The sequence below is a fragment of the Cololabis saira genome, chromosome 14 (assembly GCF_033807715.1).
Source record: "Cololabis saira isolate AMF1-May2022 chromosome 14, fColSai1.1, whole genome shotgun sequence".
In the NCBI taxonomy this organism is placed as follows: domain Eukaryota; kingdom Metazoa; phylum Chordata; class Actinopteri; order Beloniformes; family Belonidae; genus Cololabis; species Cololabis saira.
Genome location: NC_084600.1, coordinates 4693015 through 4708354, shown reverse-complemented (window position 1 = coordinate 4708354; position 15340 = coordinate 4693015). Strand labels below are relative to the sequence as shown.

The 15340-nt window shown below is 39.4% G+C and overlaps 1 protein-coding gene across 5 annotated transcripts in view; it reads left to right on the top strand.

The window, feature by feature from the left end:
* Nucleotides 1–15340, top strand: part of aff4 (AF4/FMR2 family, member 4) — a 47833-nt gene that overhangs the window by 27082 nt on the left and 5411 nt on the right. For 4 of the 5 annotated variants that reach the window (XM_061739447.1, XM_061739449.1, XM_061739445.1 and 1 more), the window contains 18 exons: nt 1175–1969; nt 3052–3090; nt 3253–3339; nt 3648–3675; nt 3783–3846; nt 4715–4798; nt 4936–5080; nt 6323–7037; nt 7163–7302; nt 7749–7834; nt 8194–8434; nt 9277–9374; nt 9797–9860; nt 10942–11078; nt 13192–13263; nt 13404–13497; nt 13645–13688; nt 13954–14171. In XM_061739447.1, coding sequence (XP_061595431.1) covers nt 1175–1969; nt 3052–3090; nt 3253–3339; nt 3648–3675; nt 3783–3846; nt 4715–4798; nt 4936–5080; nt 6323–7037; nt 7163–7302; nt 7749–7834; nt 8194–8434; nt 9277–9374; nt 9797–9860; nt 10942–11078; nt 13192–13263; nt 13404–13497; nt 13645–13688; nt 13954–14171 — 3151 coding nt within the window. The remainder of the gene's footprint in view (nt 1–1174; nt 1970–3051; nt 3091–3252; nt 3340–3647; nt 3676–3782; nt 3847–4714; nt 4799–4935; nt 5081–6322; nt 7038–7162; nt 7303–7748; nt 7835–8193; nt 8435–9276; nt 9375–9796; nt 9861–10941; nt 11079–13191; nt 13264–13403; nt 13498–13644; nt 13689–13953; nt 14172–15340) is intronic. The other variant, XM_061739446.1, reaches the window with a different exon arrangement.

Sequence of the window (15340 nt, the reverse complement as noted above, 5' to 3'; positions counted from 1 at the left end):
GTGCTGGAGTGCACATTGGGACCAAACTAGTAACATTTCCTGCTGCAGATAGCGGCTTGTGTTTCGTCGCCCTCAGTATGAATCTGTCAAACACAAGTGGGGTTCCGGGCAGCATGTGAAACCCGAGACGGAAAAGACTGATTTCAAACAGATCAACTGGAACCCGTGGTCTCCAAGTGATTGATTAACTTTTGGGCTGACACTGTGGGAAGAACCGTAAAAAGTTCACAGATGAGTTTGGACTTGGCTCAGTTTAAACAAACCAACTTTAAACAGGCTGATGGGGCTGTTTTCTGTTCTTTACTTTTAATCAGAGGTGGGTAGAGGAGCCAAAAATTGTACTCAAGTAAAAGTACTGTTACTTCAGAATAATATGACTCAAGTAGAAGTAAAAAGTAGTCATCCAAATATTGACTTGAGTAAAAGTAAAAAAGTACTTGGTGAAAAAACTACTCAAGTACTGAGTGACTGTTGAGTAACGTCTGATTTTATTTTTTTAACACAACCATTCAAACAGACAAAAGTACAAAATAATCATCTTCAAGCTAATTAAATCAATAAAATAAATAAAAATTAATAAAAAAAAAAAAAATGCTTAGATTAAAATCTTAAAGTAAATTCAAGTACTTTAATAAATAATAAAATAAATAATAATAACAGAATAAAAAAATAAGCACATAATTTCAAGCCTTTGTACTTTTCTTTTTTAACCAGGCAGAACTAGAAAAAGCCCATGAACTCATAGAAACTCTGTGTGTGTTTGGGTCTGTGTAAATGTGACAAAACATGCAAAAAAAAAACATTTTTCCCAAAGAATCACCCAGTGATGTCATGAGATTGACGCGTACGTGGATAAAGGGATAAAATAAAAGTAACAGCTCAACGTAGCCTAATGTAGCGGAGTAAGAGGAACAGTTTCTTCTTCACAAATCTACTCAAGTAAAAGTAAAAAGTATATTGATTCAAAACTACTCCTAAAAGTACATTTCCCAAAACTTACTCAAGTAAATGTAACAGAGTAAATGTAACTCGTTACTACCCACCTCTGCTTTTAATTGATTCTAAACTTGAATCTGGTGGCACAACAGATTTAGGAATAAAATGATTATTTTCTTGTGTTTATCTTATTTTTTTTCTTTTTGTCTTCATTATGTACTTCTTCTTCTTTCTTTAGGTCAGCAAAGAAGATAAACTGTCCAGCCGTATTCAGAGCATGCTGGGCAATTACGACGAGATGAAAGAGCCGATTAGTGACACACTTCCAAAGCTTGTGGCTAAACCTTCAAACAGTTCGTCTTCCTCTGAGGAGAAATCCGGCCCGCCCTTGTTTGGTGGGGACCAGCGTGGCGTGGGCAGTGGTGGTGGGAGCCAGAGCAGTAAGTGGACTCCCGTTGGCCCCGCGGCCGGCGGGTCCTCGTCCCAGTCCCAGAAACGTTCAGGACTCCAGGTGGGACACGGCAGCCAGCGGAGCAACGGGGGCGGCGGCGGCAGCGGTAGCAGCAGTCAGCGGGGAGAGGTGCGGGAGAAGAAGTCGAGTAAACACAGCGGGGGATCGGACCACTCGAAGTCGCACACGTCGAGTCCGGCCAAGGGCTCGCTGAGCTCGTCCAGCGGCCACTCGCGGAGCTCCTTGTCTGCTGAGCAGCATCACAGCAAGGAGCGCTTCCGCTCCAAGTCTCCGCGAGACCGAGAGGCCAACTGGGACTCGCCGTCTCGGGTCCACACTTCCTTCCCCAGTGGGCAGCATCCCAGTCAATCCTTTCCTCCATCTTTGCCTTCCAAACCTGGCTCCATGCTGCAAAAGCCCACAGCTTATGTGCGGCCCATGGATGGCCAGGAGACTGCAGAACCCAAGAGTTCACAAGCAGAGAGCTACAGTGGACAGTCACACAGTGGCACCATGGGAGAGATGAAGTCAAACGGCAAGGCTTCTCTTTCCAAACTCAAGATCCCCACGCAACCTGCAGAGGTAATGCTTCATCTGAACAACTTCAGTCTCCCTCTGTCTTTAATTATCCTCAACTCTGATGTCTGTGCTGTATTTTATTGCTATATTTTATCACTTTTTTCTGAATGCATACTGGAAATATGGCCAGTATGAAGAGCAACAATAATTCCAACCAAGAGAACATTAGTCAGTGACTGTGTTTCCCTGCATCAATAACCCTTTTAAAACCCGAATATTGGCAATAACCCGAATTTGCACGGCCATGTAAACACCAATAACCCCTTTGAATAACCTGAATTTGCTCATATTCCGGTTTTTAAAAACCCGAATATGACCCCTGGTTACTCCTTTTTAAAAACCTGAATATTGGGTCATGTAAACGCCAAACGGAATATCCCCATCAAACGGAACAGGAATTAGTTTTCTGCACATGCTCTGTTCACAAGGAATCCTGGTCTTTTGAGTCCAGGAAGTTCTTATAAACACGGAGAAACACAAGACCAGGAGGAGACTAATCACTTCATAAATGTAATGAAGGATATGAACATTTCTGCATTTGTAGACGGTAGAAAGTACCGGGATAGAAGATTTACAAGAAGGTGAGAGAAAAGTTGCGCGAATCAGCATTTGTTTTGAATTTGGATACAGGAAGAAGAAGCAGAAATGACGGGAATTGCGTCATCATGTTCTCCGTGCGTCGCTGGTTTGATCCAGATATCCTGAATGATTAATTACCATGTAAACGGAATATTCTCAATGTTTCAGTAACCGGAATATTAGCAATAACCCCAATTTTGACTGCATGTAAACGTAGTCAAAGTTCATGAGCAGACCTGGCAATTGTTTATAAAAGAACTTCTTCAAAATCTGCTTTCAAATAGTTAAAATGTGGAATGTATAAAATGATGTTTGAACTGTACAAGATGTTCACGGTGATCTCACGGCTATATTAAACCTCACAGCATGTCAGGTTATCTGAATGAGCTCTTAAAATGTCTTACGGCTGACTCATGCAACTGGAAATGGAAGCCACCTATCACCTGTTGTGCTGAGATCATTGTGATTGCGAACACATGTGCTAAGCGTTTCTTTTCTGTTTTCAGGGATCCGGTGATGCCAATTGTGTCGATGAAATTCTGAAGGTGCGTGGAGACATTTTACTTTTAACATGTTTTTCCCTCGATTAGTTCTTTTGAGACGAGTCAACTGCTAGAAACAAGTGAACACGTTTTTTCACATTGCTCACAGTCTACAGCCCGTCTGAAAAATTTCCGTTTCATTGCTTTTTTTTCTTGTGAATAAAGGAAATGACTCAATCGTGGCCCCCTCCACTGACAGCCATCCATACTCCCTGCAAAACAGAGCCCTCCAAGTTTCCATTCCCCACCAAGGTCAGTGTTGCATCAGTTATCAGGGATTGAAACTATTGTTTTTTGTAATTAATTAATGAAGAAAGCCTAATTATTTGATTGTCTCCTTGGATGTTATGCAAACAGAGCTCATGCAGCACATGCTACCATTTAAATTGCCATTCGGTACTTGTTAGTCAGCCTGATTTTACTCATTACTTCATTATAATGAAAACCACAGATGTTAAAAAAGCAGAATGAAGTCAAGGCAGTTTTTTGGGTTGAAGGAAAACAAACTGGTTCATAAACGTAATTGAAATGTTTTTGTTTTTCTTTCTGATTCACCTCAGGAAACTCATACTTTTCCAAGTGGACACAGTAAGTATCACAGCTCCGATCCAGTTTCCAGCATGAACAGTGCTCAACAAATATTTGCATACGTGTGTGTGTTTACCGCATATTAAGAATACATATTTTTGTGTTAGAACGAGGCAGTTCATCGAAGAGCTCCAGCAGCCACCAGCCAAAAGACTCCACTGACTCGTCCACGTAAGTGCTTCATCTTTCACTTTCTTTTTAACATCTTTTCTTTTCAGGAGTCCAAGAGTGTCAAAACAACAGAGGTGTCTTCAGTATTCACATTCATTACTCAGGTAGAAGTATAGATACTAGAGTTTAAAAATACTCCTGTAGAAGTTGAAGTATCAACTCATGTTTTTTACTCAAGTAAAAGTATAAAAGTACTGGTTTCAAAACTACTTAAAGTATAAAAGTAAAAGTAATGTAAGGGGGAAAAAAGCCATTGAAAATGAATGCATCTTAGTATAATGCAAATATATTAAAGAAGCATATATGTGTACTATTGAGCATTAACATGTGTTTCAGAGAGCAGCAGATATGATGACTAGTTGCCTATAAGTATTGTAATGGTGCAAAAAGTCAAACTTCATGTTCATGTTATCATTTATCCTAACCTTTATTGGAATGTACATCCAAGTTTAGTTGCAGGAATCTGAGGGAACGGATGTAAGAACAAAACTGGACAAGAACATCTGAAACAACCACAACCAAATTCACTCTATCCGGATGGAGCAATTTAACTGGATAGTTTTTATTAAAGGCCGAAATGAAATAGAGTAATGAGGCTGTTTTTTAAAATGTAAGGAGTAAAAAGTACGGATAATTATGTGAAAATGTAAGGAGTAAAAGTAAAAAGTCGTCTGAAAAATAATTACTCCAGTGAAGTATAGATAACCAAAATTTCTACTTAAGTAAGGTAACGAAGTATTTGTACTTCGTTAGTTGACACCTCTGCAAAACAAAGATATTTGAATGAATAAACTCTCAAAATGTCAAGCTGCTGCAATAGTCCTGCTGAAAATGAAGTCAAACGTATGTTTTAATCCCTTCATGTTAGTGTGCTGAAACAAGACTTGACGATAAGCAGCAGTGAAGACAGTGATTGTGAAGGACCCAAGAATGCAAGGAACCCGTCTGCAAGGTGAAGTGCACTGCAGGAAAATAACTGTCATCGAAAGGCAGTTGCTTTTGTAGTTCAAATGTATTGAGCAGTTTTGCTTTTAACTTCTTGTCGAGCATTGTGCAGAATTCATTGTCATTATTTTTTTCCAATAACAGCAATAACAGCGAAGCAGCTGAGCAATCGAGGGACGACTCCAGCAGAACCAGCGGCTCCGAGAGCAGCTCGGGCTCCGACAGCGAGAGCGAAAGTAGCACGACGGACAGCGAAGCCAACGAGCAGCCGCGACCCGCCTCTCCTGAGGTGATTTAGCAGGAAACTAAACGCTGCAGCAGCACTTAGTCTGGATGTTTAGGTCTGGCTCACCCGGTAGTGACATCAACTCCTGCAACTGTCATGACCAAACTCTCAAAGTGCATTTGATTCGAGGGGTGTAATGATACTCTAATCTCACGATACGGTATGATACACGATATTGAGGTCACGATAACAATACGATATTATAGCAGTATTTTTTTAACAACCTTGAATGAGGAACATATGACTGGAAAAAATGGTCTTTTATTTGAAAGACGCAAAATACAAAACAATGCTGTGTGTTTGCCCTATTGTTACAGCTTGTAATGCTTTATAACTGTTTAAGTTTTAAAGAGAAAGCCAGGCCAACCATTTTCCACAAACTGAACTAAAAGTAAATGTCAGGTTTGCATTTTGCATCTTCAGTTCATACAAGTACAAATATTTAGACACAAACTGAATAGTTTCTCTCATGTATGACTTGACTTTTTTCTTTTCCAGAAATGTAACAACTAAAATTAAATAAATAAATAAAAGTAAATAAATACATACAATTTTACATCATAAAAAAGATTGATTCATGCTCACCTTATAAGTGTAAGAGGAGATTTATTTTAGTTAAGAAGGTTATTTTGGTAATTCAGGGTTGATTATTTTATAAATATATTCTTTATATTCTGATGTAAATCAGGGACTATAATGACACTAGTCAGTTTATCTGTAGTGATTAGTCTGTTTTAGATTGGGCGGAGTGATACGCCACAGTACGGCACTAGGTGCTGTGTTGATGTTCTAAAATCCTACACTGTTGAGGGACATTAAAGTACACTGGAACTCAGCAGAAGTTTCCCCCGTGTTTATCCTACTCACCACCCCAAAAAGGTTTAATTTAATAAGGTAAGGCTTAACTCTACACCAGCCTTACATCAGTAAAAGTTCAGCGCTCAAAACCCTGCAAGAGTCCCGTGATCGGGACCAAAACGGTACTAGTTTCTTCTGAGCGGAGGAAGATTTTGGTCCGCGGGTCGAGGCGCGGTCTTTACTAGTCAACACAATAGATTAATATTAATAATCCAATATCGCAATAGTTTGTCACCTCCACGACACGTATCGTGACATTTTTGTATCGCGAAATTTCGTGGCACGATATATTGTTACACCCCTAATTTGTGATAAGATGTTATTTTTTTCTTGTAGAAGAATCTTTTTCTAATATCCTTCTCCTCTGTTTCTTCTGCACCCCTGCAGCCCGAACAGCCCACGGCCAACAAGTGGCAGCTGGACAACTGGTTTAAGAAGACCAAGCAGTTCTCTCCTCCTTCCCCAGTGGAAAACAGTAACGTTCCAGCCAAGTGCAAGAAAGAGAGCCGAGACAACAGCTCGGGACGTGGCTACGGCAGCCAGGGAGGGGGGTCCAAAGACTCGGCGTTACCGCCTCCCAGCAGGGACTTACGGGCCCCGCAGAAGGGAGCGGAGGGGGGCCGGGGACGGCAGAAATCTCCCGCCCAGAGCGATGGAGCCAACCCCAGGATCCGCGTGGGGAAAAAACAGCCCAAAAAATCAGAGAAGTTACCTGTGGTGGAGGAACCAAAGGGAGGTCTACGGGTGGAGAGCGAGCCGGCTCCAGAGTTGCCTCCTCACCGGCCCAAAGCCGCCACTAAAGGTTCCCGGAAACCCAGCATCAAAAAGGAACCCAAATCCTCCCCCAGGCCCTCGGCCCCCACTGTTACCACCACCACGCGCAAGTCCAAGGCCCCCACCAAACCCCCACAGTCTCGGGAATTTGTCGAGACGGACTCTTCGTCGTCGGACTCTGAAGGAAATATCAGTATCAGCAGTATCCGGACCCCCGTGTGCGTTTTCTCTCCAATGGAAGAGAAGGAGCTGTTGTCTCCACTCAGTGATCCTGAGGAGCGCTACCCTGCACGGCAGCCTCATCAGCAGGTTTTACTCGTCAAGATAGGTCCGTACGACCCGCCCTGAATACATTAGACAATTCTTAACTTGTAGCTCAATGCAAATTTTCTTTTTTTTCCTTCTTCTTTTGGGCCGTGTCCAATCTTTCCTTCTCTTTCCCACTACCCGTAGATCTCAGTCTGCTGTCCAGGATCCCAGGGCGGTCGTACAAGGAGCCGTCAGAGATAAAAGTAGAGAGGGAAGACTCTCTAGACCGAGAGAGCAAAGACTTCAGTAAACAGAGCTCCAGCAAAGCCAAGAGGAAACACAAGGTAGAGACGCTTTCTGTTGGGTTTATTTCGGACATTATTGTTCCATCTCTTCTTTTAAGCAAAGTTAAAAGACTAGCCCTTACTCTGGGTCAGCCTTTTCATAGAACATCACAATCTTATAAGAGCCCAAAGGCAGTTTTCCATAGTTAACCATTAAAATGATTAAGTAATAAGTACACTTGAGCCAAAGAACAATCCATTAGATTTTGAAGACCGGGATCTCCCATTAGCTAATTGTCCAGTTTTTAGTAATGACCAAAAAACAAGTGGAGAAAGACATCATCAAAATTCAAGTGTCAGGATATCTTTCACTGTAACGGAAATAGTCTTGTACTGTACTTGGCATAAGATAAATTAAAGGATTCTGACCTTTTTCAATATATCTGAGTATTAATTTAATGTCTAATTTTTGCTAATTTTCTCCCTTTTCTTTTTTAAATCTTCAGAATGAAGACGAAGGCACAAAGTCTGAGAGTAAGCGATTCAAGCTGGAAGAAAAATCTCTATCTAATCATAAAAACAGTAGTAAAGAGTGAGTATTATTGCATTCATCCTAATAATAATTTACACAGCCTTGCCTTCTGGGGGCAACAGTAGTACTTCATTTTGTAGAGGAAGAATAAAGTCTCCCAGATCTCTTTCCACTTGTCCTAAAGTTGACAAATTGAGCTAAAAACCATTCATGACCTATTGCAAAGTCGCATAATAAATGTAGCCCATTTATCACTTCTATCCCACTTTAACCTGAACCTGTTAGTCTTTATCCTGTTGTCCCTGGTACGATCTGGCTCGTAAAAGTACCTGGAAGATTTAATCCTTCCATGTTAATATTTGATGCCCCCAAAGAAAAAGGAATATGCCGTAATGTGTTGTAAATGATTCCTCTTTCAGTTCCAAGAGGTCTTTGGAGAAGAAGGAGGAGCCAGTCCCGTCCCCGTCTATATCCGGCCCCCAGCGGACTCCTAAAGCGGAGCACCCCAGTCGGAAGAGGACAGTCAGCCAGTCCTCCACCTCGCTGTCGAGCGGCACCGGGAGTGGGAAAGAGGGGAGTCACGGCACCAAGGGCAGCTCCAACACCAAACACAGGAAAGGAGAGGACAAGGGGCGAGGCACGCGTGACGGCAAGGTGCGTGTGAGTATTATACCTGCTGCCGTCCCAATACTCACGCTGCTGCAACTCTATACATGCCTAGATGGGGAGGTTTCTACTCTTTACCTTTTCTGTAGGATTCCCCAAGTACAGGACTGTCTCAGAAAATTAGAATATTGTGATCAAGTTCTTTATTTTCTGTAATGCAATTTAAAAAAACAAAAATGTCATACATTCTGGATTCGTTACAAATCAACTGAAATATTGCAACCCTTTTATTATTTTAATATTGCTGATTAAGATTAAGATTCCCAGAATATTCAAATTTTTTGAGATAGGATATTTGAGTTTTCTTAAACTGTAAGCCATCATCAGCAATATTAAAATAATAAAAGGCTTGCAATATTTCAGTTGATTTGTAATGAATCCAGAATGTATGACATTTTTGCATTACAGAAAATAAAGGACTTTATCACAATATTCTAATTTTCTGAGACAGTCCTTTAATGAAATTAAAGTTTTTTGAAACTTCATCCTACACCCTTTCAAACAGGAAATATTTATCTACATATAGATTTGTCTCTCTAATTTGCTTTGTTTTGCTTATGGTTTTTTTATTTTTTTCGGTATATACATTTTATGTATTCTGATTATTTTTGTTTTAACCTGTTTGAATAAATAATTAAATGAAATGAAAATGAAAAAATTCACATATCAGTTATTTTGCGATTTATTTATTACTTATTACTTACTTACTTATTATATCTTTTGACTTCTATTGCTTTTTATCCACCTTGTCATTCTCTTGAGAAACCAGGTTTTCTTCCCCCCCAAAAAAAATATTAATCTCTTGTTTTGTTTTTGTTTTTTTCTTTTCTCTGCAGGAAAAATCTTCAAAAAGCTGTGATAACCAGCTGGCTGTTCCTCCTCTGTCCACGGACGGCTCCAAGTCTCAGAGGTCCAAGCTGGTGTTTGAGGACAGGTAAGAGGAGCTTTTTCCACTGTGCATAACCCCCCCGTCCCCCAAGTGGGACACAAAACTGCTGTGTGAATTCGGGGATGACTTTGATTCATAAAGCTGTTTGGAGGTTGGGAAGGTCATGAATAGACGTGACTGCATGCCAGAAAGATTATGTAAATTTCCATTTTTAAAAAGGCTCGCTGCAGTGACTCCGTGTCCTTTTCATGCTCCTTTAAAGAAACAACAGCGCGGCTTCTTCTTATTGTTGCTGTCTTTGTCTCAAGTTCAATAGAAGAAGAAATGTTTTACAACCTTTATGGAGAATGAGTATCGGCTTATAACAAGGGCTTGTCTTGTTTTTTTGCTCTTTTAATTGTGCTTTTATTAGTGGTTTGGAGACGTAAACAAATTGTCTGACCTTTTTTGTAATAATTGTGTTTCAGGGTTCATTCAGCAGATCACTACTTACAAGAAGCAAAGACACTTAAGCACAACGCAGACGCACTGGTAAGAGCCGGTTTCTCCCGAGGTGTTTCAGTGTCAGCGGCTGCATAATAAGGTGCACATAAGGACAAAAGCAGTTCCTGTAAAAGGACACTTCAGAAATATTGTCAGTAAGTCTGTTTCAAAAGCCAACACAAAAGGTTATGTACAAATTTAAGTTACGTCATTCATATCAAGTTGCTAAACAACTGAGTTGGTTATCTAATGACCCCGGTCACAACCGTGTCGAATTGATGCCACGTGAACAGCATTTAACCCTGCAGTGCTTCAGTCTGACAGAGATGCAGGATTAAACTGGTACATGATCACAAACCTGGGATGGACGTCTGCAGAGGTGTCAAGTAACGAAGTACAAATACTTTGTTACCTTACTTTAGTAGAAATTTTGGTTATCTATACTTCACTGGAGTAATTATTTCTCAGACGACTTTTTACTTTTACTCCTTACATTTTCACGCAATTATCTGTACTTTTTACTCCTTACATTTTAAAAACAGCCTCGTTACTCTATTTCATTTGGGCCTTTAAATAAAAACTATCCAGTTAAATTGCTCCATCCGGATAGAGTGAATTTGGTTGTGGTTGTTTCAGATGTTCTTGTCCAGTTTTGTTCTTACATCCGTTCCCTCAGATTCCTGCAACTAAACTTGGATGTACATTCCAATAAAGGTTAGGATAAATGATAACATGCCTCTGAAGTTTGACTTTTTGCACCATTACAATACTTATAGGCAACTAGTCATCATATCTCCTGCTCTCTGAAACACATGTTAATGCTCAATAGTACACATATATGCTTCTTTAATATATTTGCATTACACTAAGATACATTCATTTTCAATGGCTTTTGTCCTTAATGGCTTTTTCCCCCCTTATATTACTTTTACTTTTATACTTTAAGTAGTTTTGAAACCAGTACTTTTATACTTTTACTTGAGTAAAAAACTTGAGTTGATACTTCAACTTCTACAGGAGTATTTTTAAACTCTAGTATCTATACTTCTACCTGAGTAATGAATGTGAATACTGAAGACACCTCTGGACGTCTGACAATTCTTCTATTTCCATCTTGTTTTTCCTCCAGGTGGACCGTTTTGAGAAGGCCGTTTACTACCTGGACGCCGTGGTTTCCTTCATCGAATGTGGCAACGCTCTGGAGAAAAGTGCCCAGGAGGCCAAGTCGCCCTTCCCCATGTACGCTGAGACCGTGGAGCTCATCAAGTAAGTACACGGATACAAATATTGTGCATGATGTACTTAAAAAATTTAAGTCAACTTTTTGCAAGAGATTATTATGTACCATATTTTCCGCACTATAAGACGCATCGTATTATAAGGTGCACCTTCAATAAATGGCCTCCTTTTAAAATAACCTTCATATATAAGGCGCACCGCATTATAAGGCGCACTAAATATCTGGTAAAATACCGTACTATAATGGCTGGGGTTGAGTTACGTATCTACCTGATGCAGCTGCGCTACAGGAAATGCTACAAAATCCTACAGCAAATGCAAAAAAAAAACAAGAAGAAAAAGTACCGTATGTCAAACTTTATTAACAAAATAAAAACCAGCTTTGCTCCGTCTCGTCAAAGTCTCCATTATGCGAGTCAGCGTCGCTGCTGTTGTCTTGAACGTCTGTGACGATTCCTGACGTTTTTAGCGCCATTACTACGGCAACACCAACTACATTACCCACAATCCCCCTGACTACAGTAACAGAAATGACCGTAATGATCATATATAAGGCGCACTGCATTATAAGGCGCACTGCTGGTTTTTTGAGAAAGTTACAGGCTTTTAGGTGCCTTATAGTGCGGAAAATACGGTAGATCAAGAAAGACTAGTCTTTGTATAAACTACTCAATTTTATGTATGTAAATAATACATTTTGCAAGTACAGTCAACTTAATTGTGTAAAGTTTACTTTATTTATTTTATTTATTTAGTTGACTTTACTTGCAAAAATTAAGTTGACTTTAGTTGCAAATGAATTTTGTACATACTAAAATACAAAAAATTATACAAAGACTAGTCTTTCTTGATCTACATAAAAATCTCATGCAAAAAAGTCGCATACATTTTTTTTAAAGTAGATCAAGCAAGATATGTTTTACTGTTGTGTTGTACATAAAACAAATAAAGCATGTTTCATCTAAACGTGGGTCAATCTGCCCAATAGATAAAAATTGTTAAAGGAAAAGTAAATAGAACAAGATCATTGCTTGTTGTTTGTGTGTAAATGAAAAGATTACTGGGATTACATAAATAATGCTGGTTAAGGAAAAAATGCACAATGTCTTGTTTTTTGAACAAATGCAGATTAAGTTCATGTAAAGCAACAAACTTCATTTTTAATTGTTAATATCACAGATTTAAATATGTTATATTTACATGCGCTTAGATTGTTTTTTTTTAGTGTATATCATCAATACATGAATCACGGTCGCAGAAAGACTCTCTCAAGACCCGTTTTTATGCACCAACGCACGTTTATACGTCTTAAGAACTTTGCATTAGTTGATTCAGCCTCAGGCCAGTCCTACATGTATGGAAATGAGGAGAAACATGTGCAGACAAATCCTGCTCCTCATCTCTGGCTGGAGGTAAAGCTCACGTCTATATCAGCTTCCATACGTGTATAATCATGCAGAAAACCTAGTCAGGATTGAGATGAATTTGGGTAATGTAAGAACGAGGCTTTTAGCAAGAAAGAAGGTTGCTGTCTGTCATTCTGCTGCATTGATGCTGGCTCTCTAAATACTTAGTGAAAAGTGGAATGCTCCTTTTTACAGGAAGGCTGTTAATTATTTTTTTATTTATTATTTAAAGGTTTAGAAAAAAGGGACAATGCACATTAATAACACATTTAAACAAATGTAAAATGTGCCAGAATTAGCCAAAAAGGCTATTTTGCATCCGCTGTCCCTGGACTGGTGTAAAAATAGTCAACCTATAAGAGAAAAATGATTAGATACAATCAATAAAACATTTCCGAATAAAAAGGCTATATCAGAATAAAGATTAAAAGGTAAAAAACTAAGCTAAAATACATACACACACAGGTTAACATAAGCTCAACAACAGACAAATGCTACAAATGAAAACAGAAACAACATGAAGCAGCAACAGTAACATCATCATTAATAACACGAGACACAGTAACACATTAACAGGCCAAAAACAAACAGGACAAAAGCACTAAAGACAGAATAAAAAGCCATGCACAAAAAGCAACATTATAACTAGACAAACTAATAACATTTAAATCTCACTAATATAAAAATGTCTGTCTGTTTCTAAACCTTTGTTCTTGTTCCGCTTCTGCTTTCAGATACACTATGAAGTTAAAAAGCTACATGGCCCCAGATGCCACTTCAGCAGACAAGAGGCTGGCCGTGCTTTGGTAAGAAGGCTTTTCTGCGTCCTTAACCTCGGAAAGTTGTCCTACCTGCTTGTGCTGATCCTAACTGTTTGTAAATATAAACTGCCCACACATTGCTGCCTTTTCTTTTGCAAGTCATAATTGTACGTCTCTTTCTCCAGCCTCCGTTGCCAGTCTCTTCTCTACCTGCGGTTGTTCAAATTGAGGAAAGACAGTGCTCTAAAATACTCCAAAACACTCACCGAACACCTAAAGGTACTTTTTTATTCTCAGAAGCTGGAATTCAGTGCTATTTCAAAAACGTTAACCTAGAGAAAAATCAATAAAAGTCATATTGTAAATGTGCAAAACTGCCTACAAAGTTTGTACATAATGTCCTTTTTCCCTCATTTCGTTGGACAGAATTCTCTGAGCAACACCCAGGCTCCCTCTCCTGGAATGGGAAAGTAAGTCACATCCTCTTTGTGCCGTTTGAAGTATTAAAACCCTCGTGAAGGAGACATCTGCTTCCTGCTGAGCGTTGAACGTTAGGCAATATACTGCAGATATGTTTTCCAGGGGTTACAGTTTTGATGTCTTGCTGTTATTCTGAACGGAAGTTGCCGCAGCCATCAAAGATTTATAGCTTTTTGTTTTAGAAAATGAATACTTGCTGTACTAAGGCAGCCCCCCCTTGAAGTCCTTATCATGTCAACTTGTCTCTGCACGCAGCAAGGCAGCAGGGATGCCGTCTCCAGTCTCTCCCAAGCTGTCTCCGGGGACGGCGGGCGGTCACTCACTAGTCAGCAGCACCAGCAACAACAGCTCGTCTGTGACTATACCTCAGCGCATCCACCAGATGGCTGCCAGCTACGTCCAGGTCACCTCCAACTTCCTGTACGCCACGGAGATCTGGGACCAGGCGGAGCAGCTCTCCAAGGAGCAGAAAGGTGAGGCAGACTCAGGGTTGGCTGTTTTAGTTATTCATTCATAGACATATATACGTAGATGCCCCATCCAGCGCTGAGCCGTACGTCAACGACGCCGCCATATTGAATATTCAAGACTGCGCTGTAAACTAATACAAGTAAATTGACTTATTTTCATAAAGCACCTTTCTACAAAGAAATTTACGTTTTACTAATATACCTGGGAAACAGTTAGGCACCAAATATAATATATTTAATTTTCTCAGATGGCAAAAATAAGAAGTTTATTGATCCCACATAGGAGTAATTCATGTTATATCAGCTATAGAGAACAAGGTAGTGCCGAAAAACAATATACAGTATATCCCCCCTCACAAAAATAAGAAAAATAGAGAAACATATTTTCTCATCAACTGGTTACTGGTCTAGGAAAATATTTTTTGGACAAATGAGTCAACATATTTTCCACCACAGCAACTAAACATGGAGAACTTTAGCTGCAAAAATGAAACATACTGGCTCTTGTGTGAAACTACTGAGAGCATGTAAACATTTAGGTTAAGTGGAGCGCAAACAGCTACAAAGAATCAGGAGTGTTTGTGCCAAGCTAGGCTGTAATAAGATGCATAACTTATCACTTCATCAAAAATGTCTAGGCAACAATAAAAAGGGGCTTTCAATATGAATTAAGTCTGGTGGTTCAAAGAAAGCAGTACTTAATCCTTTTTTTTTTTTGAGTTTCATTTATTCATTCACACACGCACTAATATACTTCAGAAACAGTTAGGCACCAAATATAATATATTTAATTTTCTCAGATGGCAAAAATAAGAAAAAGAATTTAAAAAATAAGAGAAAATATGTTTCTCTATTTTTCTTATTTTAGTGAGGGGGGATATATATTGTTTTTCGGCACTACCTTGTTCTCTATAGCTGATATAACATGAATTACTCCTATGTGGGATCAATACAGTTCTTATTTTTGCCATCTGAGAAAATTAAATATATTATATTTGGTGCCTAACTGTTTCCCAAGTATATTAGTGCGTGTGTGAATGAATAACTGAGACGTAAAACGTAAATTTCTTTGTAGAAAGGCGCTTTATGAAAATAAGTCCATTTACTCTTGCCACATCCAATATGGCGGCGACGTTGACGTACCGCAGCAGCTCCATGGGCGTCTACGGATA